Source organism: Chinchilla lanigera, unplaced genomic scaffold (assembly GCF_000276665.1).
Source record: "Chinchilla lanigera isolate Chin_1 unplaced genomic scaffold, ChiLan1.0 scaffold00038, whole genome shotgun sequence".
NCBI classification, from domain to species: Eukaryota; Metazoa; Chordata; class Mammalia; order Rodentia; family Chinchillidae; genus Chinchilla; species Chinchilla lanigera.
The window spans coordinates 11,506,629-11,533,994 of record NW_004955439.1 but is presented as its reverse complement, the minus strand read 5'-3'; the positions used below and the strand labels follow the sequence as shown (position 1 = coordinate 11,533,994).

The following is a 27,366-nucleotide window of genomic DNA, read 5'->3' as shown; positions in this document are numbered from 1 at the left end:
TGCTCTACGTTGCTTCTGGGCTGTTGATTATAATATCCTATTCAGTTCTGTCTCTCAGAATCCTGCCCATCCCGCAAGGAGCAGTCTTTCCTGTACCTTTTCCTAAGGACACTAGGTCATGATGATCTAACTAAAAGCAACACTTGTTCTCTAGACCACTCATGGCACGTACATTTTGCCCCTATTAGTTCTTTTGATGCACACCCTTCTCCTTGGAATGTAAATCCTATTGAACACAAGAAATATGATTTATCCTTTAAATCTCCTTTCCACTATAGGTATTCGTAAGAGTGTGTTGGCTGTTTCTTCAAAAGCGTCCATGAAGCTGGGCGTGGTGGTGCACACCTATAATCCCAGCACTCAGGAGGCTGAGGCAAGAGGATTGCTGCCAGTTTGAGACCAGCCTGGGCTACAAAGTGAGCTCAAGGCCAGCCTGAACTGCATAGAGAGACCTGTCTCCAAAAAACAAACAAACAAACAAACAAACAAACAAACAAAAAAAGGACCATGATACATTGTTTTATCTGATACTGGTAGTGCCATGTCACAACCACAGCTTATGGAAGCACTGCCTGTAGTACAATCCATTTAGGTCAACTTTAAAGACAATTATTTTTTCAACAGGAAAGCTGTTTCCAAACCAGATTTATTTTGCCTGTGTGCAGTGTGCTCATCATTAAAACGTTGTTTCATCCAAAAAAAAGTTTATTCAGTAGGTAACCAAATATGTGGAAATGGGAAAGCCAGTCTCAAATTTACAATCTGTATATTTACGGGCTGAGACATGGAGGAAAAACGATTGGATCTAACTTCATCAACAATTACCATTTTGTCCCTCACACCAGAGAGATGTTATTCATACACAACTAAAGTTAAATGGCTAGGTGCAGGTGGAGCAGTTTCAGTCTAGAAATGCAAGTAAGAAATATGGATAAAACGGCCTAACTCAAGAAAAACAACTAAGAACACACGAAGTCTAGAGACTTTATCCAGAAATTAAGAGCAAATGGTTTATTGCGGTTTTCCCGGAGAAAACATAGAATGGAAAACATGGATTAGAGTCCCTATAACATGGATTAGAGTCCCAAACTACAGATTACATTCCTAACATCGAAGTAAAAACTATTTTGCCAGTGGGTTTATTAACGGTCCCAGACCATTAATAGGTAATGTATATTTTGGGCCACAAGCAGGCTGTGTCACATTTGACAAAAATTTAAGAAACAGAATTTGGAAATTGATGCTGATGTAGCAGCACAGCTGTTTTGGCACATCTTTATTTCCTTCCTAAAAGTTCACCGGACTAAAAGATGGCTGGATTCTGTCAGTTGCAGTTCTATCTAGGAGCCAGCAATTTGGATGCGATCGCAGCGCTCTCTGATTCTCGTGATTCTGAAGAGCTGAGAGCGCCCATTTTACGGTTAAGTGACAACGCATACTTGCATTGGGAGAATATTAGATTTACCATAGGATACTGTGGTATTTTTTAACCAATCATAGCTCTTTACGTTTGTCTTGTTCTAGATGAGCAAAGCTTATTTCCCTACTCCACCCCCATGTCCTGGTAGTCTTCCACTCTGAATTTGTGCTTTACAGTCGAGAACAAACCAGGCCCCAAAGTCTTTTGCTTAATCAGTGATGTGCTCCTCACAAAACAGGAGGTTCGCGTTCTCAGGTTAGAGAAGGCCTTTGCCCTTGGGCTCTGTTAATACGATCCCGGTTCCATCACTGGGAGCCTAACTCCAATCGATCTAAATATCCGTCAGTAGGGTTGGGTGAGGCAGGCCGGAGGAAGCCCACCGTCCAACAATCTGGACAGCTATAGGAGCAGATCTGCCGCTCGCAACACCTGACCAAGAGGCGACTGCGGAGCCACAGCAGCGGCGACAAAGTTCTGCCCTGCCATCCTGCAGCCGCGCTCGGCGACAGGAGCTGCAGCCAGCCCCGAGACCCGCTGCGCCCGGAGCCGCAGTACGAAGGCGGTGCGGCGGCCTCGGGAAGGGGCACGCAGAGGCAGCTGTGCTGACTCAGCCGGCTTTCCCGAGGCGGCAGGGCAGCCACGGCAGCCACTAGCACCCGCCCGGCAGGGGGCTACCGGCTTTCCCGCCTCCGGCCCCACCCGGCCGCACCCCTCTCGGCGGCGTCACAGAGCGCATGCGTGCCGCAGGGGATGCCGGGAGCGCGCAGTGGCGGCAGCGGCGGCGACGGCAGTAAAAGCGGCGGCTCCAGCGCGGACGCGAGCGGGGCGGTGACCGTGTGGGAAGTGGTCTCGCTCTTGGGAAAACTACTAGGCACCGTCGCCGCACTGAAGGTGATTCTGTACCTGCTCCGGGTGTGCTTCGCGATGGCCTGGAAATCCGGCGGCGCCAGCCACTCGGAGCTAATCCACAACCTCCGCAGTAAGTGCCACCCCCGCCCGGTGTGGGCCAGCTGGGGGAGGCTGGGCCTGGACTGGATCCCCCTGGGCTGTCCGGAACGTTCTGTCTGCACCCCCGTGCCTGTTGGAGGGGCTCGGCGCGCGGTTGCACCAGCCGTCCCCCCCCCGCTCCCCTCGGGACCTGTCACTCGGCGGCGATGTGGACTGGACGAGAGAATGAGCAAGGGGCCACTGCTTTTGGGGCAGGGACATTCTTCTCCAGCGGGGGTGGGGGCAAGGGGTGCGGGACAGGTGGTAGGGTTGTCTCTGTGTCCGCGGCCTGCCAGGCGAGGGGCGTGACTTTGGGGTAGGTAGGTGCGGGCTTGGATTCCTAGAGAGTGGGTCGCCACAGCGAACCGCACCTTCGGTCCTCGCGTTTTCTCACCATCCTCCTCCTCCTCCTCCTCCTCCTCCTCCTCCTTCTCCTCCTTCTCTGCCTTCTCCTCCTTCTCCTCCTTCTCTGCCTTCTCCTCCTCCTCCTCAAGCGACCTCGCTGCAAGCTCTCTCTCCGATTCTGCCTCCCCCGCCCTCCGTTTTTTCCTCTGGAGGGAGATGCCACTGTCTGATACGAGCGCGGGGAGGGAGAGGAGGATGAGAGTATAGCCATTGCGGATGCTGGGAGAAATTTCTCGGGCGGCTGTCCAGCGGAAAGCTCCGTGGGGGGCGGAGGAAGAGAGGCCCAGGGGTTGCTGTTCCTGAGCCTTGGAATGATGGAGCCTTCCGTGGTCCTGAATCCAGCAAACGTTTGTGCTTGTGGAATGTTCAACTTTTTTCAGTGCTACCCTAGGTCTTAAAAACCGTACGTGGAAATTTCTTTATATTATTTTTGTTAGTTATTGTATTTTTCCCTCCTATGATAATTTTAGGGTGGGATGAGTGCTGTGTCACTTCTTCTTTTTAAATTAAAATACACTGTCCCTCACTGGTCGGGAGACCGGAAGGACTGAAGTCCATAATGCACTCTGGTCATAATTTATAGCTCTGTCTTTGCCACTGTCTTTGCGAATAATTATATACTGCTGAGCGATAATTTTAATTGCCCTGCGATTTTTACCTTTTCATGTGTTTACCTCATTTGTCAACTCCCATTTGTAGTCTGGTGAAGAGCTAGGGCCCCTGTTTTAAAAAATAATTTTTATATCTCCTCAAAGATCTTAGTATCCATTCCTTTTTTTCCCCACAAATGCCTATTAAGTGTCCATTATATGCCTAGATCTGTTGTAGGAATATAACGGTAAATGAGAAAAATATATAGGAGTGGTTATCACTTAATGTATTCATTTAGCTTTTTATTTATTTATTATTATTTATTTATTTTTTGTCTTTTTGAGACAGGCTCTTATTATGCAGTTCAGGCTGGTTTTGAGCTCACTTTGTAGCCCAGGCTGGTCTTGAACTTGCAACGATTCTCCTGCCCTAGTCTCCCAAGTGCTGGGATTACAGGCATGCACCTCCACGCCTGGCCATTTAGCTTTTTAAAAACAATACATGAAATATGGAAATTGTGTCTTTAGTGTTTAGTAATGGAAGGTAACGAAGGATGTTGAGATGTCAAAATTTTATCAACCATTGCCAGCACTCACTTTATGGAAGGATATTTGACATTTATGTGCTGAGGTAATAGTATGAAGTGTGATTTCAGTGCTCATGAATTGCACAAGTTCAGTACTTTGTAAATTTTTTTTTTGTGCGTGTGTATCTTTTTTGAGACAGTGTCTGGTCTCACTATGCAGTTCAGGCTGGCCTTGAGCTCACTTTGTGGCCCAGGCTGGCCTCGAACTCGAAGTTTTCCTCCTGCCTCAGCCTCTGGAGTGCTAGGATTACAGGTGTGTGCCACCATGCCCCACTGTAAATATTTTTATAAACTGCTTTAACATGACCTAAGTGCCTGCTGTTTAAAGTATACAACGTTTAATACATGAATTATGACTAAGTGATTTTCCATTAGTAGGTTATCATAGTAGACACTGGGCTGTGGCAGAAATTTGTTGTCAAGTTCTTACAGTGTTTTTGTTTTGGGGGCAAATTTGTGGTAAGGCAAGACTAGATAGCTTCCCAGTAGTGTTATAATAATTTTAATGTGTTGCATTACCGTGCTTAGCTAAAATTTCTAAGCATGTTTTCTCTTTTTCTTGAGACAAGGTTGCTGTATAGGTTAGGCTGGTTTGAACTCACAGCAATCCTCCTGCCTCACCCTCCTGAATGCTGCGATTACAGGCATGTACCACTGAGGCCAGCTAAGCATGTTTTTTTCTGTCAGATAATTTAATAAGGAATATTTAACATCCATGGGTGTTGATAATGGAAATACTTAGCTCTATACTAGATCTGTTATCGGTTAGAGGAAACTAGAGTACTCAAGCTCTTCAGCTTCTTTTGTTACACTTGTGCAACTTTAAACTTTTTGATGAGGTAATTCTAGATAATTTCTTTTTGACTTATTCATTTATTATAAAAGCAATATTTGTGTCGAGATTTAGCTCACTGTTAGAGCTCATGCCTAGGATAAATGGGGCCCTGGATTCAATTTGCAGTACTGCAAAAAAAATGATATAAAAATATGTGCCTATATAAAAAATTACGGTTGGCACAGTTTGAGAATACTTTCTTCCTCAATTTCTCCTCTGTGAATTCTTGTTAAACTAAAGGGTTTTTTTTTAGCCGTGGGGATTAGAATCCAGAGACTTGTGCACATGAAGCAAACACTCTGCCACTAAATTACATCTCCTACCCTGTGAATTAAAGGCTTTTAATTAAACCTTAGAAAAAGATGGAAATATGATTATGCTTACATTAAAGTGAAAAGGAATGAAGAAACTATAAAAGGAGGCAGTTTTATGGTTTTACTGTTTTTAAAAGATAAGTTCATAATTTACTTAATTTTAATATAATTTATTGAAAACATTTACTGAGCTTTTATTTTTATTTACTTATTTATTTATTTATTTTTGTTTTTCTCCGGTACCGGGAACCGAACTCATGACCTTGCGCTTGCCAGGCAGGCGCTTTGCCGCTGAGCTAAATCCCCAGCCCTGAGCTTTTATTTTGTATCAGAAGACAGTGTAATAGAAATAAAATTGGGTGTAAAAAAATTGGGTGTGATTTCATAGTTGATACATCAGTTTTAGACTTATTTTATTTTATTTTATTTTTTGCATCGGGAATCAAACTCAGGACCTTGCGCTTGCCAGGCAGGTGCTTGTGCCGCCGAGCTATATCCCTGGCCCCATTTTTAGACTTTTGGAGTGTAATGTTGATTTCTTGCCATTTTATGGCTTTTGTGATGTTAATCTTTTTTTGTTTTGCTTGTTGTTTTTGTTTTTTTGAGACAGGGTCTCACTGTGCAGTTCAGGCTGGCCTTCAACTCACTAGGTAGCCCAGGCTGCATCGAATTTGTGGTGATCCTCTTGCTTCAGCCTCCTGAGTGTTGGGATTATAGAACGTGTACCACCATGCCCGGACATGAAGCTTGATATGTGGTCTTTTAGTAAGTTAGAACAGGAACTCTAAATATGCTCTTGAGCATGTTTCAGAATGTCTTGTGATCAGCCTTATTAAAATAAATAGGTGAGGTGCAATAATTTGTATTTCTAACAAATTTTTAAGTGGCAAACAAATTCTGTGGTACTGGGACCGTATTTTTAGAGCCATAAATGTAGAGAATTTAAAATTACAAGATTAAGTTCTGCCAGTGTTTCAGCTAACTCCATTTTATGCTTTAACATAAAGTTTTAGCAACATTCTGTAGTAGTTCTGCCCTATAGAATGATCGGATGCTGTACAACATGGTAGCTTCTAGCTACATGTAGCATTGAGCATTTGAAATGAGGTTAGGACAACTGAGAATTTTATTTTAGTTAAGCTTAATTAACTGCGTGTAACTAGTGGTTAGGGTTAAGGTTAGCACAGGCCTACGGAAAGGAAAAATACAGTTATTTTATGACTATGAATTCATAATTGCACACAAAAACAGATTAGTCAGATTAGTTTAATTTAAAATAATTGCAAGGCTACTTAATCCAAGGAATGTGAGTATTTAAATAGTATATTATTTCTTACTGTTATTGTAAACCGTGGTAAAATTTAGGAGGATCACAGCCAGCAGGAGTATGTAACATGGTCTCCTAGAGAAGGGGCAACTAAACAAGAACTTTTGTGGAAGATTAACTCTTAACTAACTAGTAGATTTTATTTTTTTATTCTTTTTTTTTTAACAAACAGACATCTATTTACGACATAGCGTAAGAACAATACGAACAATACAGAGTTACAGACAAAGTGGTAGGAAATCAACAATGGTTGTTGTATTACATATTGATATCTTCAAAGTGGTTTCTCAGGAAAACAAATAGAGATGCAAGATTGAAACTAGTAGATTTTGTACATTATACTGACCACTTAGTATTAACAGTTGCTTTAAATGCTATTTTTAACCTTTTTATAGGCCAAAAAACTACCCTAATGTACAGTTATTTTTTTTCTTATGTTTCCTTTTCATCGTTTTTTGTTTTTTTAAGACAAGGGCTCACTCTGTAGTTCAAGATGCCCTTAAACTCATGGTGCTTATCCTGCCTCAGCCTCCTAAGTGGGGCAGGGAGTTTATAATAGGAAGAATGCCTCACTGAGGTCTCTGGAGCAGGATTTGAGGGAGGGGAAGGAACAGGCCATTCATGGGAAGCTGAGGCAGGAGGATTGTTGTGAGTTCAAGACCATCCTGGGCTACAAAGTGAGCTCAAGGACCGTTTCAGCTGCATAGCGAAACCCTGTCTCAAAAAGACAGGAAAAAAAAAAAGCTATTCAGATGGAAGTGAGGGACCAGCATTCTAGGCAAAGGAAACAAGTGCTAGATTTGGACTTGAGGTGTGGGATGAAGCGGGGAGACAAAAACGTGATGCCAAGGTTTGAGGTCCTGGACAGTAGAAAGCTTTGCCATCTGAATTGGAAGTCATAGTGAGCAAGCAGCAGGTTTTTGCGGGGTAGCAGTGGGAGATCAGAACTTTATTTTGGGAAATGTTAGACTTGAGATACTTATAAGACATTTATGCAGAGACCTTCTTAGGCAGTCACATATATAAAAATTGTGATAATTGATAATTTTGTGTCCTACTTTACTTTTGCAAGTAAATTGAAAATTGCTTATTCTGTTTAGAGCATCATTGTTAGCCTTTATAGCTAGTGGAAAAGAGCAGTCAGTCTTCATATTTTTGTTACTTTTGTGTGCACCTGGGATAAATATAACCAACTAGGGAAATCCTAAGAGATGGGAGCCTTGTTTATTTACTTCACTGGTGCTGGGGATTGAACCCAGAGCCTCAGGCAAGCCAGGGAAGTGCGATACTACTGAGCATACAGCCAGCCCAAGGAATCTTAATTTAAAATCTAGAAAGCATCTGTTTTAACTTATTTTGAGTCAGTCTTACTGATACAGACTACTAAATAACTTACAATGCATTGAATAATAAGAATTAATTTATATATTTTTTGATTGTTAATGTCAATGAGTATCCATTTACTTTTGACCTAATTAAAGCTAAATAAAATTTCTGTTCGATTGCATTAGATCTAGACCCTTTGTTGTATAACAGTCTTCTTAATGTGGTTCTAGACTGAAGGAGGGGGAAGGTACCATTGTGTTGTTGACACTGTGTGTGTGTGCAAGTGTGTGTGTGAGATGTGGTCTTGCTCTGTACTGCAGGCTCGTCTAAGACTGGCCATGCAGCCCGGGCTGGCCTACCAGCAGTCCTGCTTCAGTCTCCCAAATGTTGGGATACAGGCATAAGCCCCATTCCATTTTTATTAGTATTGTTTCTTGCTCTGGCTGACGTGCTTTAAGAGTGGCAGTAAAAAACCGAACATTATTAGACAAGGATGACAAAGACAACAAGAGAGTCAACATTTTATGAGTTGCTTTGACAGGACTGAAGTTGTTTGGTTTAGCAGAGAGGAATTTTTAAGTAACAGTGGTGTATAAATATTTGAAGAAATATCATCTTAGAAGAGGATCAAACCAGGACAGTAGAAAGCAGATATTTGGCTTACCATAAGGAAGAATTCACATAGCTATCCTAACAATCAAATAGTTGGCTTTGAAAAATACTATTTTCTGACACTGAATATACTGAAGCAAAGAATGATTAATCATTACTGTAAGGGATATTGTAGAAGAGATTTTTGTCATCAGATTTGGATATATGGTAGGTCTCTAGGGACCCTTCCAAATCCAAATTTCCATGATTTTAAAAAAATAACATTATGAATTGCATAATGGTTATGGACTATATGTATGTTTTGGGAGCATGCCACAGAAATTAACACTGTAATACTAGCTTCTAATATTACTTACATTTTAGAGCTTCGCGTAAGATTTTAGTTCCTCAGAGATAAAAAGGAGTCCTAGGAACATATTCTTCTTGAAAAATAGTGTCAAAACAGCTTATTTTTTCTACCTATTGAGAGTGATTAAGGTATAAAGAAAGGCTATATTATTATTATTATTATTATTATTATTATTTGCAGGAATTGGGGATTGAATCTAGAGGTGCTGTACCACTGAGCTACATCCCCAGCCCTTTTTATATTTTGTGTTGAGACAGCCTCACCAAGTTGTTTAGGTGGGACTCAAATTTGAGATCCTTCTGCCTTAGCCTACCTTCAGCACTGGGATTATAGGCATATGCCACTGTACCCAGCTGAAAGACAATGTATTTTTTAAAATAATATCTGGTACTTCAATAATGTGGTTTACCATAACTTGCCATCACATAAAATTCTTCTTTTGTTTTGTTTTGTGTTTTGTCTTTTTGAGACCGGGTCTGGCTATGCAATTCAGGCTGGCCTTGAGTTCACTTTGTAGCCCCGGCTGGTCTAGAACTTGTAAGAATCTTCCTCCCTCAGCCTCCCAAGTGCTGGGATTACAGGTGTGTGCCACCACGCCCAGCAAAATTCTTCTTTGATTGTAGTATAATTTTCTTTTTTTTTGTAAATGAGGAAAGGTTTATTTAGCTCCGTTTGTAGACATTTCAGTTCATAGTTGCCTGGCTTCAAGGCAGGGTGGCACGGTAGAGGGGCATTGCAGAGGAGAAAGTTGATGGAGGTCAGGAGAGAGCAAGCAAGGGTATAGTATGAATTTAAATGTATTTTCCTTTTAGACTTTCTGTACTGCGAATGTCTCAAGCTTTACTTCAAGCCTATCATGCCTATCATTCTGGATGGGGAAGTAAAAGATGAGTTTTATTAATTTCTTATTGTTGACAGTTAAGTAATGTGGGGTAAATGACTAATAACTGTTAAGTCTTTTAAACTAATAAGGTAATATTTCTTTTGTTGAGATGTAACTTTGTAGCAAGAAGTTTCTTTGTGGTTTAAAATCCATCTATTTATACTGACACTGACCCCATCCTTTTCATTTCTGCCACAGTTGTTTCTATTCTTCTATTCTCTGAGATTTAAAAAAAAAAAAAAAAAATCAGGGATACAGCTCAGTGGCACAGTGCCTGTCTGGCAAGTACAAGGCCCTGAGTTCAATTCCTGTTACCTCCTCTGCATCAGTCTTGGAATAATGATTGACTCTTTCCTTCAGACTGCCTCACGTTAACTCAGCAATGCTTACAAACACGTTTCTTAACCATCCCTGTCCTGTTTTCATTGATACCACCCGTATTAGCTTTCTCTCACTATAACAAATACTTGAGATAATCAACTTATCAAGAGAAAATGTTTATTTTGGGGGTTTCATGCTCATTTGGGCTTGTGACTAGGTGGTATATTTCAGCAGAAGTGTGTGGTAAAGGAAAACTGTTCACCTCATGTCCAAAAAGCGGTAGAGGAAGAGATAGGTTCCCAGAGTTGCATTAAAGGGCAGCTCCCACCCACAAGTAGCACCCACTGGGTCCTGCCTGTTAAAGTTTCCACTACTTCCCAGTAGCACCAAGTTGCAATCCCTTCAACACATGGGTGCTTGGGGGGACATTCCAGATCCAAACTATGGCAGCATCCCAGCCTAGGTTTTAAGTTCCCGCTTGGGGTGATGCAGCTGATGTCTGACTGGCTGTCACACTTTTCTGGAAGACTAAAGCAGGAGGATTGCAAGTTTGAGCCCAACCTGGGCAATTTAGCAGGACCTTATCTCAAAACAAAACTTTAAAAAAAAACAAAAAAAGGCCAGTACAAAGAACCTGGGTTCAGTCCTCAGAGGAAAAAATTAAATCAGAGTTTCTCCTTCCTGTAATACTGCACGTCTGAGCAATTAAGGGGTACTGTGGTATTTACATGGTGGCAGAGATCAAGGCTCATCTCTTGTTGCTCTGCTCGTTCCCTCATCAGTAAGTTGAAGATAGTTTACCTGGTACCATTTCCAGGTTCCAGCCTGTGGCTCGGAGGAAAACAGGAGAAAGAGCAAATACTCATGTCTTTGAAGGGCCTCCTCTAGATGTTGTGTACATAATTTCTGTGTATGTTCCATTGCCAAGAACTTAATTGTAGGCCATGCATAAATACAGGCAGCCTAGAGAAGGCATCCCTTAAAATTCTGTTTCTGAAAGAAAAGGAATCCCTGCTCCATCTTGCTAGTTGTATGTGTTTGTGTGTGCATGTGAGCAGTATTTGTTACAACTTCCTATTGCTGTGTTAGGAGAGGTTAGGAGAATTGAAAAGATGAATTTTAAGTCAAGTAATATGTGTACATGTTGAAAGAGAAAGTATAAATAGGATTTATGAAAACGATTGCTTGCTCTATTCAACTGTTTATGATTTTTCTGGTGATCATCTTCATATCTTTAAATCATATTCTTTGGTACTGTTTCTTGGTTGGTTAAATTTGAACAACATATGCTGACCTGCCAGGATGAATGAGATTGGTACACTATAACCTCCTGCCCCATAGTTACAGCATAATTTTTAGTTCTTTTGTGGTTACGTACATTTTTTTTTTGTCATACTGAGGTTGAACCCAAGACTTTGAACATGCTAGGCAAGTGTTCTACCATAGAACTATACCCCAGCCCTACATTTGCAACTTTGAGTTATGTACTTTTATTTTTTGTTCCATCATTTATAAACTTTACTGCTTCTTTCACTGGTGGTACTGGGAATTGAACATTTACACTGTACTACTTTCTTAGCCCTTTTTTTATTTTGAGACAATCTTGCTAAGTTAAGTTGCCCAGGCTGGGGTCAAACTTTGATTCTCCTGCCTCAGCCTCACAGAGTGCTGGGATTACTGGCATGTACCACCTTACCCAGCTTTTTTTTTTTTGGTACTGGGAATTGAACCCAGGAGCACTTTACCATTTTGCTACATCACCAGACCTTTATTATTATTATTATTAGTTGTTGTTGTTTTGAGATAGGGCTCACTATGTAGTTCAGGTTGGTCTTGAACTTACTATGTAACCAACGTTGGCCTCAAACTCACAACAATCCTTTTACCTTAACCTCCGCACTGCTGGCATTATAGGTGTTATCACATCTGGCATGGAGACAGGTCTTGCTAAGTTGCCCAGTTGTCTTAAATTTGAGATTCTTCCTCAGCGTCTCAAATAGCTTGGGATTACAAGTGCACTTTGTTAACTTTAAAAGTTGAAAATCACTAGCTATCACTGATATTTATGACTATGTCAGCCTTTACTGAGCACCATAGTGCACTGAGTTTATTCTCTCTTCTGTGTGTTTAAACATCACAGATTCCTTTACTAAAGTTTTTTTTTTTTCCATACCAGGAATTGCACTCAGGACCTTGCACTTGCCAGGCAGGAGCTTGTGCTGCTGGGCTGTACCCCTTTGTGCGCTGGCCTGCCCTCCTTTACTAAAGAAAAATAGCAAATGTTTTTCCCTTTGTTACACTTAATTGCTTGAAATCATATCACATTTTACTTTACTTCATACTACAAATTATGACTCCTGAATTGTATTTTTGTTTTTTCTTAGAACTTGATTTATCCTCTGTACTCTTTGTTGAAGTTGGGAAGAGAAACATATGGCTTTTTAACATGACCTTAATTTTTTCAAGCTTTTTATTATTTGGTTTATATCTTGAATTCTGTTACACTCACCTTTTTGTACCCTCTTAATTTCTCATTTGGATCAGTTGCATGTTTGGACAATATTAGCCATTATTATAATTATTTAATGAGGGTCCTGGACTCTGGGCTGCAAGCAGATTGAGTATGGGTGTTTCTCAAGCTGTTCATGATTTAGGAAAGCCTAGTGTAGTTGCACATGTAGTTCTAATTAGGTTTTACATGCAGAGTAAAACAACAGATGTCTTTGCTGGTTGGTAGAAAAATTTCAGGGCACTGACAGTTGTATATGTCAGAAATTACCAAAAATAGGAAAATAAAAAAATGACTTAATAACTTAGTAATGTATTTTTGTTTAAGAAATTTTCAAAAATGGAATCCTGGGCAAAAAATAAGTAACTTTGTGGTGAAAATTTTGGGAAGCACATGATGACAGCCTAATAAAAATTTCATTTATTTCTGGAATGTTAAAATGAGGTCCATGTATTTAATCTTACAGATGTTAGATCTGAGAGGACAGAATATAGCTGTCTTGTTTATTATAATTATAATGTAGCACGGTCATATGTCTTAAACAGGAAACATGTTGTAGGACTAAATGAGAGCTTTATTAAATGATAACTCCATGCAAGATACCATGAGAGTTATTGAAATTTCTTATTTACTTAATCTTAAAGAGCTAGCTGTTGGGGTGGGCAATTATACATATTATTGACCTTGCTTTCCTTGAAAAATAAACTTCTACATCAATATGTGAGCCAAGTCTTTACTCTTTCTGTGGTTGCTCCTTTTTATCATCTTTGAAGGTTCTACCTGCTTTTGTATATCTCAAATGTTGGCTGTCATTTTTTCTTATCTGTGTGTTCTTCCCTGGACACTTTAAATTCACTCTTCACTTTTTTTTTTTTTTTGGTCTTTTTGAGACAAGGTCTCACTGTGCAGTTCCAGCCGGCCTTGAGCTCACTTTTGTAGTCTAGGCTAGCCTCGAACTCTCAATGATCCTCCTGAGTGCTGGGATTATAGGCATGCGCCACCATGCCTGGCTTCATTCTCATTACTTTTTAATTGCCATCTACATAAATGGAAACCTGTATCTATCCTAGATCTCTTTCCTGAGCCCCACATCCATGTGTCCAATTGATGGATGAATATCTTCATCTGACTTGTATCAGCCATGGCCCCTGATTGAATAAATTAATTATCCTTTTCCTCCTTAACACTGATGATTCTCCAAGGTTTCTCAAACCATTGAATGGCTTATCTCAACCATTAATGTCACACCCACCTTCAAATCCAGCCTGTCTATCCATACATTACCTACTAAATATAACTCACATCCTGCTGTTCTCTACCCAGAGTGTCTTCCTTAAAGACCAGGTTACCATTACCCAGACTGTTGCAGTGATTTCCAGCCTTGCTCTCTTCCAGTCCAGTCTCTAAATTGTGGCCAGAGTCATATTTCTAAATATATCTGCTGTCACTCTCTGCTTAAAATGTTTGCCTCATTCATTTCAGAAAATGGAATCATAAAGACAGATAAAGTATTTGAAGTGATGCTGGCTACAGACCGCTCCCACTATGCAAAGTGTAATCCTTATATGGATTCTCCACAATCAATAGGTATGTGCTAGATTTCTAAAAATACTATATTTTCTTCAGTTATTCTATAATGCTTGTAATTTAAAAAGGATCAGAACACAGTTACTTATCTATTATTACCCTGCTAATTTTGAATTTCCTAATCCCAAACATACTTACTTTTCTTTACTTTAAAAGGAAAACAAACAAAATTTCAACAAAATTTCAAAACAAGATAATAGGAGGATAACAATGGTTAATATGTTGTGTATTATTATCTTTAAAATAGTTACTCAGAGTACAAGATATCGGCATTTAACAGTATTTATTGTACATTTGGATCTTGTGAATATTTTTTTCTATGTCTTAAACCATGTTTAATATGAATTTTAAATTTTCTTTAAGAAGTTCTAAATTTTTTCTTAAAGAATATTTCTGTGAAAAAACAAGACTTTCAAAGAAAACTGATTGTTTTAGATGAGTGTTAAAATTTCTCTCCAGGTCTTAATGTTGAGCTTTCGCATAAGCATTCTTTTTTTTTGTTTTGTTTTTTTTTTGTTTTTCTCTGGTACCGGGAACCGAACTCACGACCTTGCGCTTGCCAGGCAGGCGCTTTTGCCGCTGAGCTAAATTCCCAGCCCCAAGCATTCATTTTTTAAACATCAGTATTTAGGGGCTGGGCGTGGTGGCGCACACCTGTAATCCCAGCACTCGGGAGGCTGAGGCAGGAGGATCCTTGCGAGTTCGAGACCAGCCTGGGCTACAAAGTGAGCTCAAGGCCAGCCTGAACTGCATAGTGAGACCCTGTCTCAAAAAGGCAAAAAAAAAAAAAAAAAAAAAAAAAAAATCAGTATTTAAAGGAAATAAAGTATAATTGTTAGTGGCTTTTGGCTTTACTTGCCCTGATTTGGGGGCTTGTGTTTGTTTTTTTTTTTGTTTGTTTGTTTTGTTTTTCTTCCGGTACCAGGAATCGAACTCACGACCTTGTGCCTGCCAGGCAGGCGCTTTTGCTGCTGAGCTAAATCCCCAGCCCCTGGGGGCTTGTGTTTGTTTCTAGAAAGTTCCATTTTAACTCCTTCTCCTGAAGCAGGTTTACTGAACTGCTGAGCCTTGGCAGTGGGCGCCTTTGAGGCTTAGAAGGGCCTCAGGATTCTGTCGGCCAGCTCCATGCTGTCTTCTTTTGAAGCACTGTGGCAGTCAGCAAGAAGATCCTGGGGAGCTTCTGAACCCCGAAGGCACCTGCTACCACCGCTCAGTGAAAACTGCTTCAGAGACAGAAGCAGGTAAAAAAACTTTGACAAAGTAACAATGGAAGAAAAGAGCTAAAAACTAAAAAAAAAAAAAAAAAATGTTGTGAATTAACAGTAGATGATAATACTTAGCAAATTGAAGCAGTTTTTAGTTTCTTAAGTTACTTTGTCTAGTTTCTTTTCCCCTAAAGTTGTCAGAAATATGAAATAGTTTAATTTTATAAAGATTTTGCTTAGTTTAGTAGTCTCTTAAGCTACTTTGATTGTCTGAGTTTTTTCTAAAGTTGCCAGAAATATCAAACAGTTGAATTTTGTGAAGATTTTGCACAGTAATTATATATGGAAGTGTTTTCTTTTTATAAATCTGGAGAAAAAATAAGTTAAACTCTACCAACTCTAAACTTATTAAAAACCCTCCTTGTTAGCTAATTATATATACATATGAAATTTTTAGAAATGATGGGACTAGTGTACTAGATGAGCATACTAGTCACTGGCATGATTGTATTTTCTTTTTTTTTTGTTTTTTTTTTTTTCCGGTACCGGGAATCAAACTCATGACCTCCCGCTTGCCAGGCAGGTGCTGTGCCACTGAGCTAAATCCCCAGCCCCTAATGATTGTATTTTCTAACTTTAATTGCTGTGTTTTAGTATTCTAACAAATTTTGTTTCCTTGAGATTATAAAAACTCAAAAAGAATTGTGGAAAACAATGTATGGATGTTAGGAAAGGAACTATTTAAAGTATTTGGTGTGTTTTTACAGCTGACTGTATCAGTAGTTCTCTTCTTATTTTACAGGTTTCCAAGCAACAATCAGTGCTCCACATATGGTAAGTTAACATTTTTCATTTGGTTACAAATGGATCACATTTTTCTTATAATTTTTTTCATGGAAGAAGGGTTAAAGTTTTAAATTTTAATTATGTCAGTTTTATCATCTGTGAATTATGTAACTGGTAATAAACATCTGATGCTTTTATACATGGTGTCTAGAAGGAATTCTTGTTTGAAATAATGTTAAAACTTTGTGTCTCTCAGTACCTATAAGCATGTAAAATTTCAGTGTAATAGTTATTTAGTTGTGAGTTGAGGAAAGACTATTTTAAATAGTACATTGGCCATGTTACAGAAATCTCCAGTTGGATATTTAACATTTTATCTGGAAAAATCATTCGGGGATGGCTAAGTATAGCAACTATGAAGCTGCTTAACCTTGAGCAGGATCTGTTTGAAGTGATCTAGCACTTTTAATCTTCTGGGAATTTTCTTGGGTTTTAAATGTCAGTTGTCTGAATGAGTACTCTGTTGGATTTTAGTGGAGAATACAATAGCTTTTTTGATTCTCTTTAATTATTTGGGTTGGAGAAGCTCTTTTTTTCGTTTTTCCTTTGCAGTATTTATGGATTGAACCCAGGGCCTGGTACACAGGAGGCAAGAACTTTACCACTGGAAAATCTATGATTTAAACTTAACTCTGAATAAAACTTGCATATGTGTTTATGGTGAACTGATAATAGTATTAAAAGAAAAATGTAGTACTTATTTATAAAAATTGAATATAAATGGCTTCTGAAAACATGACAGAGCTGGGCGTGGTAGCACATGCCTGTAATCCCAGCATGTGGGAGGCTGAGGCAGGAGGATTATTGTGAGTTTGAGACCAGCCGGGGCTACAAAGTGAGCTTAAGGTCAGTCTGAACTGCATAGTGAGACCCTGTCTCAAAAAGAAAAAACAAAACAAAACAGCAAAAACATGACAGAAACACAAGAGCCATTAAAAAATCCTGATACATTTTGCAACATTAAAATTTAGAATTTTTGCAGATAAAAAGTATTATGGGCTAAATTAAAAGAAAAACTGAGAGACATATTTGTAATACATATGACAGCTTAAGGAAAATTGCTGTACCTGCACACACGCATATGTGTGTATGTGTCCTTTAAATTAATGAGTAAAAGACCAATAAATCAAACACAAAATGGGTAAAAGATAAAATTGATAACTCACTGAAAAATAAGTACAAGTGATACTGATAGTCAAATTACATCACCTTAAATTTAGTAAATTTCAAATTAGCACTACAGTGACATACTATTTTTCACATATCAGATTATCAGATCAAAGAGTTTGCTATTTTGAGCTAGGTATAGTGATGCTTGCCTGTAATCTTTAGCCCTTAGGAGGCTGAGGCAGGAGGATGCTGTGTCTTTGAGGCCAGACGGGGCTACACAGTGAGTTCAAGGCCAGCTTGCACTATAGAGCAAGACCCTGTCTCCAAAAACAAAAACTACCTTGTACTAGAAAAGGGAAGCTGGTAGCACAGAGCAGTGACTTTGGTGAAAGCATTTGTTGAGTGTATTTGGGAGGCAGTTTGCCAGTATATATCAATGTGTAAAATAAATATAAAACATCTGAGTTTTACAGTATTTATTCTATGATATGTTTGCATAAGTGGAAAATGAGTTATCTAGATTTATTCTTCCTTCTTTTCTCCTTCCCGCCCTTCCTCCCTTCCTTCCTCCCTCCCTTCCTTCCTTCCTTCCTTCCTTCCTTCCTTCCTTCCTTCCTTCTGTCCGACTGGGTTTCATTATGCAGTTCAGACTGGCCTTGAACTTACTATGTTGCTGAAGCTGGCCTCAAACTCACAGTGATCCTTCTGCCTCAGCCTCCTGAGTACTGGGTTGTTTTTTTTTTTTTTTTTTTTCCCCGGTACTGGGAATCGAACTCACAACCTTGAGCTTGCCAGGCAGGTGCTGTGCTGCTGAGCCAAATCCCTAGTCCTGAGCAGTGGGATTATAGGCATGCACCAATAAGCCTGTCCTGACACGTTATTTATAATGGAGGAAAAAAGCAGTAGCTGCTAATAGTTCGGTAGTGGATTGTTAATAATAGTGCATCCATATAGTAGCTATTAAATGGAGAAGCTCTGCAAGTACGAAGATGGCAAGGTCTGCAAGAAATATCTAGAGGGCAGAGGTATTTAGTGTATTCTGTAATACACAAAGATTGACGCACACATACATGTTTCTCTATAGAAATGAAAACTGAAAACCATTCCTTCTGAGGCGGGAAATTAGATGACTTGGGGGTATGGGAGGGGAAATGAGGTCATCTTTTCACACTATTCCCTGATGTTTTGATCAGTTTGTTTTGTTATCCTTTCTTAAGCCATGGAATAGGAATAGCTTCTTTATGCATTACCTATTCAAAGAAATGAATAATTGGTTTAAAGATTATAGTCTTAAGATCCTTTTACATTGTACTATTTAAAGTGAAAGATGTATGTGGAATCATTCACCTAATCCTGAGGATTGCTTTGGAGAACTGGTATCCAGGTTGTTTTTGAAACTGAATAGAGCGGTGTGTTTTTAGGTATTAAGCGAAATACTATGTGATTGTCTTTTCCGTCCTCTGAGGTTTGGTTCTGGGTATGCAGTTCACTACCAAACAAAACTCATGGTGATCCTTTTGCCTCAGCCTCTAGAGTGCTGGGATTATTTTGTGGCAAATATTTAATTTTTTTTTTTTGTGTGTGTGTGTTTGTTTTTGGTCTTTTTGAGACGGAGTCTCACTGCAGTTCAGGCTGTCCTTGAGCTCACTTTGTAGCCCAGGCTTGTCTTGAACTCGCAAGGATCCTCCTGCCTCTGCCTCCCAAATGCTGGGATTACAGGCATGTGCCACCACGCCTGGCAAACAGAAACGCATTCTCTCTCTCTCTCTCTCTCTCTCTCTCTCTCTCTCCCTCTCTATCTCCCTCTCTCTCTCTCTGGTACTGGGAACCAAACTCGGGACCTTGTGCTTGCCAGGCAGGTGCTTGTGCTGCTGAGCTATATCCCCGGCCCTTAATTTTGAAAAATATCACTATTACCTTATAATTCACATGTGGTATTTGAGAATTCATCCCTTTAAAGGATGTAAGTTTGTAACTTTTATTTTGTTCAGAGTTGTGGAAACATCACTACCATCTGCTTTCGAGACATTTTTATCACCTTCAGAAGAGACTCTGTGCCTGTTAGTAGTCTTGTCCCTCACTCTGCCCAGGTGCAGGCGGCTGCGAAACCAGTTTTTAGTAGTTATTTTTATGAATTTTCCTATTTGGGACATTTTGTATATGTATAAATTTTGTATAAATCATGCAACATGGACTTTTGTGATTGGCCTTTTAAATTTACTTTTGAGACATGGTTTTGTTATGTAGTTCAGGCTGGCCTTGAACTCATGGTGATCCTCCTGTCTCAGCCTCTACAGTGCTGGGGCCTGGGTGGGCTTTTAAATTCAGCATAATGTTTTCAAGTTCATGTAGTCTAAATCAGTAGTCCATTAATTTTTATACTAAATAATCCTCCATTGTGTGGATATCACAGTTTTTTTTATACATTCATCTGTTGATAGATATGTGGATTGTTGCCACCTGTTGTTTATTCTGAATGCTACTATGAACAAATAATTTCTGTTTGGTTTGTGTAGGATCACATGTTTTCACTTCTCTTGGGTGTATGTCTAGTAGTAAAAGTACTGGTGTTATATGGTAACTCTTGAGTATTTCACATTTAGAGGAACTGCTAATCTGACTTCCAAACTGGTTGCATCACTTTTGCAATCATATCAGCAATGTATGGGATTTCCAATTTTCTACTTCCTTGTTCACGTTTGTCCCGGTCTGTTTTATTTTATCCATCTTAGTGACTAGATGTGGTATATTGTGGTGTTAATTTTCATTTCCCTAATGATTAATGATGTTGCATATCTTTTTTGTTTGATTGCTGGCTCTTTACATCTTAGGAGAAATGTTTCTTCCAGTCTGTTACCATTTCTGAACTGGGTAGTCTTTCTGTTTTTGAAAAAGATGTACTTAAAATTTTAAAAATGTGCTAAAGTACATATAATTGTGTCAAAATACTTAATCTATGTTATAAAAATATATAACATACACATAGTATATAAAACAACCATTTTTAAAAAAAATAATTAGATCCTGTTTCGCTACTTACTGTTTAAATGATTAACTTACTGGATGATTTGGTACACAGTTACAAAAACATGTACTAGGAGAGAACATGGCAAAAACTACAATAATAAAATTCAGTCAAGTTCTGAATTTGGGGCTTATGACGGAATGTAGGCGGTAAAATCATTACAAAAAACTGAAAACCATGACTTCGTACAGTGGTGAAACAAGTAATAAAACTTGCCTGGGTTAACGTGGGTGACAAAAAATATACCAACGTTATACAGTACTGCCTAATACAGAGCCACTAGCTGCAAGTAGTTTTTTAAATTTAAATAAAATTAGATTCCCCAGTCATATTACCCACCTTTCAATTGCATGATAGTCACATGTAAGAAACAGAAACCACTTTACACAGTACAGATGTGGAACAGTCTCATCATGGTCTAATGTTGAGGTTAATGTCGAGCCCCCTCTGTTGGGGGCTGTTCGTGGTGATTCCTGTGGTTCATCTTGGCACCTGCTCCTGGCTGAGGTGCTAAAATATGTTACTGTGTTATGGGGTGCAGGAGTCTTCTTCTAGAGGTGGTTTTAGGTACTTTCTGTCCTGAACAAAGAATTCTTTGTCAAGACAGGTGAAAACAGTAATGGGGTTTTACATTTATTGACAATAGGAGAAGAAAAGAAACATGCTCTGCAGAATGAGTTTGGGCCAAGTAGAAGTAGGAAAAGTACACTCTAGCTGGATTTGGGGGTGTACATCTGTAACCCCAGCATTTGGGAGGCTGAGGGAAGAGGATTGCTGTGAGTTCGAGGGCAGCCTGGGCTACGTAGTGAGTTCAAAGACAGCCTGAACTATATAGTAAGACCTTGTTCCCCACTCCAAAAAAAAAAAAAGAAAGAAAAGAGCAAAGGGCAAAGGGCAAAAAGCAAAGTATATTCTATAGAGTGAGAATGGGCCACTGGGAAAAGAGAAGGCATAGTGGCCAGCCATCGCGTAAGTGTACAGTTTAGTAGTGTTAAATACATTCACACTGTTTGCAGCCCAGTATCTGAACTCTTCATCTTCCACAATGAAAACTCTCTAAACTCTATGCCCACTGAACAATTACTGTACTCCCCAGTTCTCCATTGTCTTCTCCCCCAGCCCCTGAAAACCACCATTCCTTTTTTTTTTGAGACACGGTCTCACTATGTAATTCAGGCTGGCCTTGAACTCACAGTGATCATCGTGCCTCAGCCTCCTATGTGCTGGGACTAGAGGCATGTGCCACCCTGACTGGCCATTCTATTTTCTTTCTCTATTAATTTGACTACTATAGATATTTATATAAGTGGAAGCACACAGTATTTGTCTTTTGTGACTGGTTTATTTCATTTTGCATAATATCTTCAAGATTCATCTGTGTTAGCTTGTGTCAGAATTTTATTCCAAAAAGATACATTATTAAATATTTACAATTTCTGAGTAGTCTGTGGGTTTTTTTTTGTTGTTGTTTCAGGAATCAAATTCAGGACCTTGCACTTGCCAGGCAGGTGCTGTGCCTCTGAGCTATATCCTCCTGACCCCTAGCCTGTGATTCTTTTTTTTTTGGGGGGGGGTACTGGGAATTGAACTCAGGACCTTGCACTTGCTGGGCAGGTGCTGTGCCACTGAGCTAGCTATATGCCTGGCCCTCACAGCCCTGTAGCTTGGGATTTTTTTTTTTTTTTTTTGTCTTCTTGAGACAGCGTCTCACTATGCAGTTCAGGCTGGCCTTGAGATCACTTTGTAGGCCAGCCTTGTCTTGAACTTGCAACAATCCTCCTGCCTCAGCCTCCCTAGTGCTGGGATTTCAAGCATGCACCAGTATGCCTGGCGAATATTAGAATTATTAAAAACTCTATTTTATAATCATCAGTATAATAATTGAATTGGGCAGCCAGGTGTGGTGGCACACACCTGTAATCCCAGCACTCAGGTGGCTGAGGCACGAGGATCACTGTGAGTGATCACTGTGAGTTTGAGGCCAGCATGGGCTACTTAGTGAGTTCAAGGCCAGCCTGACCTGCATGGTGAGATTCTGTCTCAAAAAACCAAAATCAAAACCAAACCAAAAAAAAAATTGAGTTAGGCAAAGATGATCAGCAAATCTAAAACCACAAGAGAAAGACTTGAGTAACAAAAAATATTCATGTAGTCTCTCTCAATTTATTATTCCATATATTCTTTATTACAGAGAGAAAAATATTCCATGTATATAATGCATTCTATTGGTCACATTTCCTGAGTGGTTGATCTTGTCATGTCTAGTAGAGAGACGGCCCAACAATATATGCCTCCTAGTGTGAAGCAGCAGGGCCTCAGTAAGAACTGTGTGGTGTTCTTGTTAGAAATTTTGATTGACTCTAACCCTAAGGAGATAGACCCATCTAGAATGTGCAGTGTTGTATGGGAGACACCGATCAGCACTCCTTAAAGGAGTCATTGTTCTGGGGAACAGATGAAGTGGGTGGGTGGAGAATTGTGAGAATATTTGACAAATGAAATGCATAAACTTTGAATAGATTGGGGAAGAACAGTTGTGGAAATACATTTTGGGGACAAATAAGGAGTGTGTTGAGGTGTTGGAAAATACTAAATTTATGATTTTCTCTGATGTGGTGGGAATGTGGTTGAGAAGGAGGATGTCTTAGTGTTTTTGTTTGATTGATCTTTGAGAATGGGTCTTGCCATGTAATTCAGGCGGCCTTCAGCTCCCTACATAGTCCAGACTGGCCTGGAACTCCTGGCAGTCCTCCTGCTGAGCCTCTCAGGTGCTGGGATTGCAGGTGTGCACCACCACACCCTGTAAGAATGTCTTAGTTTTGTTTCGGCAAATGCATGCTAAAGTGTGTAGGAGTTAAATATCATGATATCTGCAGTCAACTTTCAGATGGTATCACATAGTAGAAGCAGATGGTGAGTTTATGTGAGAATAGCATGTTTGTTATATTTCCAGTTTTTCTGTGGAGTTGAAATTTTTCACAATTTAAAAAAGTCTTTAAAAACTTAACTTTGTACTTAGAGATGAGCAGGATTCACACAGAAGATACTAACTGTAATAATTAATGTATAGAAAAAGCTTAAATTATGATTGAAGGCTTTGACATTTTAAATCTGGATGGAACCTTTGATGATAATGTAGCAGCAAACCTTTCTTCAAAGGAAGAGACAAATAAGTAAGTCTCTATAGAGTACTGGAAAAAACCCCAAAATACTCAAGAATTTCTCTGAAATTTTATTGAAGCAGTACTCTATTTTAGATTGTGGATTTGGTACTTTAAAGGAGTCCCATATCCTTTGTTTTCTAGATTCAAGAAAGGCAGATATTAATAGGAGTTCCTTTGTTTTTTTTGATTACTTCCATTCTCTTATAGTAAAATGCCTTTATCTTATCAATAGAAATTATTAAACCTTCAGGTTTTACTGAAAACATAACATTTTTACTTCTTAATGTTTTAGTATAAATATCAAAGACTTTAATGATGTATACAGTGTCATTATGCCTAATAATTTCCTTAATATTATTTGATAACTAGTCCTTAATATTATCGCATAACAATATTATCTGCCAGATGCTTAAAGTGTTTTTTTATAGTTAATGTGGTTAAATCAGTGTTCAAGTAGGATATGTACATTACATTCTTTTGGTCTTGCTTCAGTCTTCTTAGTCTTTTTTAATAGACCCTTTCGGTCTTTTAAATGACATTTATTTATTATAATTATTATTTTTTCAGACAGAGTCTTGCTATGCACTTCAGGCTGCCTTGAACTTACTATGTAGCCCAAGGTGGCTTTGAGCTCTCAGACAGTTGTCCTGCCTAAACCTCTCCAGTGCAGGGACTTCAGCCATGCCTGGCAACACTTATTTATTGACAAAGTATTTCATTTGTCCTGTATAATTTCTCATATGCTGAATTTGGTTAATTGTTCCTTGTGATGTTTAACTAGTTGCTTTAAAAACATTTTTTAAAAAAGAATACTTCCCAACTGGGTATGGCAGTGTGTGTAATCCTAGCACTTCGGGAGACTGAAGCCAGGGGTTTCTAAGATTGAGTCCCACTTGGGTAACTTATGACGATCCTGATTCAAAATAAAATATAGTAACATAATGTAAAATAAAATAGCTAGGATGTAGCTCAGTGTCAAGACTTTGGGTTCAAGCCATGGTATTGCAAAGAAGTGAGGGAGGAAGAACACTTTCTAGACGGTTCTTTTTGTTTCATCACATCAGAAGGTCCATGATGTCTGATCATTCACTTTAGTGATCAGAATAAATGATCTCTGAATTTTTTCTGTTGTAGTACAGCGCACAAATCTTAAGTGTATGTACAGCTTGATGAATATTTCATGGGTGTTTGCCTGAAGGGACCACTCAGATCAAGATACAAAACAGTTTTACTACCTTGGAGGGCTCCCTCTTCCCCTTTTTGTAGTCAGCTCCCTTGCCCAGAGGTAAATGATATTTTGGCTTTATCACCTAGAATGCTTCTGTAGAATAGGAAATTTGCATTCTGTCCTTCATTTTAACATTGTCTATTTCTAATGAGAATGGATGATGGTGATGATTAGTACTGTTGGCAGTACTGGAGATTGAACTCAGGGCCTTTGCACTGAGCTACATCCCCAGCCCTTTTTTCATTTTATGTTTTGAGATAGGGAGTCACTAAGTGGCCCAGGCCAGGCTTGAATTTGTAGTATTCCTTTTTCCCAGAGTGCTGGGATTACAGGTGTGTGTCGTCACTCCTGGCTCGATGCTCTTTACCTTTTACTACAGGTAGGAACACTATCTTGTATAACCACAGTAATGGTTATATAAATCCGGAAATTAATACGGATACAGTAGCCAATCTGCAGACCTTATTTATATCTCCTCAGTTCTTATAGTATACCTTATAGCAAAAGATTGCAGGTCATAATTGCAGGTCATTTGTTACATTTTTTTTTTTCTTTTTTTTTAAAGTTTTCTTTAAAGAAAGACTGGGGAGTAGTTCATGATTCTTGGCTTCTAGGCCTTGAAGATTTATGAATACAAGTTAGTTATTTTATATAGTATTCCTCAATTTTGGTTTATTTCATGTTTCCTCATAATTCAGTATAGGTTATGTGTTTCTAATGGAATACCGTGGAAGTTGATGTATCTTATCAGAGATATGTGATCTCAGTGTCCCCCCACCTTTTTTTTTTTTTGAGACAGGGTCTTACTATGTAGTTCTGGCTAGCTTTGAACTCACTATGTAGTCCAGGCTAGCCTTGAAATGAAGGACAGAATGCAAATTTCCTATTCTACAGAAGCATTCTAGGTGATAAAGCCAAAATATTATTTACCTCTGGGCAAGGGAGCTGACGGCAAAAAGGGGAAGAGGGAGCCCTCCAAGGTAGTAAAACTGTTTTGTATCTTGATCTGAGTGGTCATAGCCTGGACTAGATCATAGTGATCCTCCTGCCTCAGCCTCCTGAGTGCTGGGATTACAGGTGTGCTCCATCATGCTCAGCTTTCAGTGTGTCCCATTTTTGATGATGGCTTTGAACATTTGGTTAAGGTAGTGTCAACCAGTGTTTTTCATTGAAAAACTTTTTTATGAACTCTATTATTTTTCTCCTTCTGTTATTTGTAAGTATCTTGAGTAAGCACTTTATGTAAATATCCTGTTGTTCACCAAATATTAATGTGCTCATTTTAGTTACATTTACAATTTTTGCCAAAGACTATTTTAAAATTCATCATTTCTTCTATAGTAATATTTGGGAAGTTTCCCTTTATTCTCCATTTATACATGCACAGAGTATGTGCTTACTACTATGAACTCATTGATGTATTTTTATCAGCCAAATCTGCCAGTACATGTGTTTCTTGCTACTAGATTTAAACATTTTAAATAATGAAAACACAAGGCATTTAAGATCAGCCTCTGCGATAGCATTAGTTCCAGTCTCATATTTTGAAAAAGTATTGAAAAGTAAGTTTATGAAGCAGATAAGCTGGGTGTGGTGGCACATGCCTGTAATCCCAGCAGTCGGGAGGCTGAGGCAGGAGGATCTTTGGGAGTTGGAGACCAGCCTGGGCTATAAAGTGAGCTCAAGGCCAGCCTGAACTGCATAGTGAGACCCTGTCTCAAAAAGACAAAAAAAAAAAAAAAAAAAAAAAAAAAAAAAAAAAAAAAAAAGATAAAGTAGGGAACATTTAATTTCTTGATCTAGTCCAAAACATAAATAATAGGATTGTAAGATTTTTATTATTTTATGGATACACCTTATGAGATTGTCATCTTTTTTGTTTCAGAAGATTGGAGCTACCTTAAATAGCTCTCACTAGTGATATATATAATTAAATACATCCATATAAGATTATACTTTCCAGCCATAAAAAAGAATGAATAAGCTAAGTGTTTTTTTTTGTTGTTGTTGTTTTTTGAGGCAAAGTCTAGTTCTGGCTGGCCTTAAATTCTCTATGTAGCCCAGGCTGACCTCGAACTCGGGGCAGTCCTCCTGCTCAGCCTCCTAGGTGTTGGAATTACAGGTGTGCACCATGCCTGGCTTAAGTGTTGTTATAAATGGTCCTTAAGAAAGTATTAAATGAGAAAAGGAAAAATGTATTTGCTTGTATATTCATAGAGTAAGCATTTTTTGAGGAAATCACGAGAAACAGCTAACATTGGTTGCCTTTAGGAAGTGAAGTGGCTGTTTGGGGATGGAAATAGGATGAGGACAGTTCACTTTCATAGTTTTTTAAACAATTGCCGGGGTTAAAAAAAAAATTGCTGGGTTAATCAAACCATTAAAGAGAATAAAAAATAAAAAATAATTATAAATGATACAAAGTTGCACCAAGCAAGATGATGGGAATTCAACAGTGGTTGTTATGTTGCTTATTATTGTCTTCAAATTAGTTGTTCAGATTACCAGATACAAGCATTCAAAATTGGTTAAAAAATAAATAAATAAACCATTAACTGTTCCTTTCAATAAACCATTAGACATCAGCAGTACAGTTATCCCAGCCATCCTTCTGTGTGTGTATGTGTGTGTGTGTGTGTATTTATATGTATATATCCTCCCTTCTTTCTTCTTTCCTTCCTTCCTTCCTCCTTCCCTCCCTCCTTTCCTCTCTCCTTCCCTCCCTCCCTCCTTTTC

The 27,366-nt window shown here is 39.0% G+C and overlaps 1 protein-coding gene across 5 annotated transcripts in view; it reads left to right on the top strand.

Annotated features, from left to right (window-relative positions):
• The first annotated feature begins 2,152 nt into the window (after nt 1–2,152).
• The window catches only part of Pcmt1 (protein-L-isoaspartate (D-aspartate) O-methyltransferase), a 51,749-nt gene continuing 26,535 nt past the window's right edge, over nt 2,153–27,366 (top strand). For 2 of the 5 annotated variants that reach the window (XM_005390593.2, XM_005390594.2), the window contains exons 1-3: nt 2,156–2,399; nt 13,948–14,052; nt 16,060–16,091. In XM_005390593.2, the coding sequence (XP_005390650.1) occupies nt 2,171–2,399; nt 13,948–14,052; nt 16,060–16,091 (366 nt within the window). In that variant the 5' untranslated portion in view covers nt 2,156–2,170. Of the gene's footprint in view, nt 2,400–13,947; nt 14,053–16,059; nt 16,092–27,366 lie in introns of all 5 variants that reach the window. The other 3 variants (XR_261984.2, XM_013517318.1, XR_261983.2) reach the window with 3 other exon arrangements.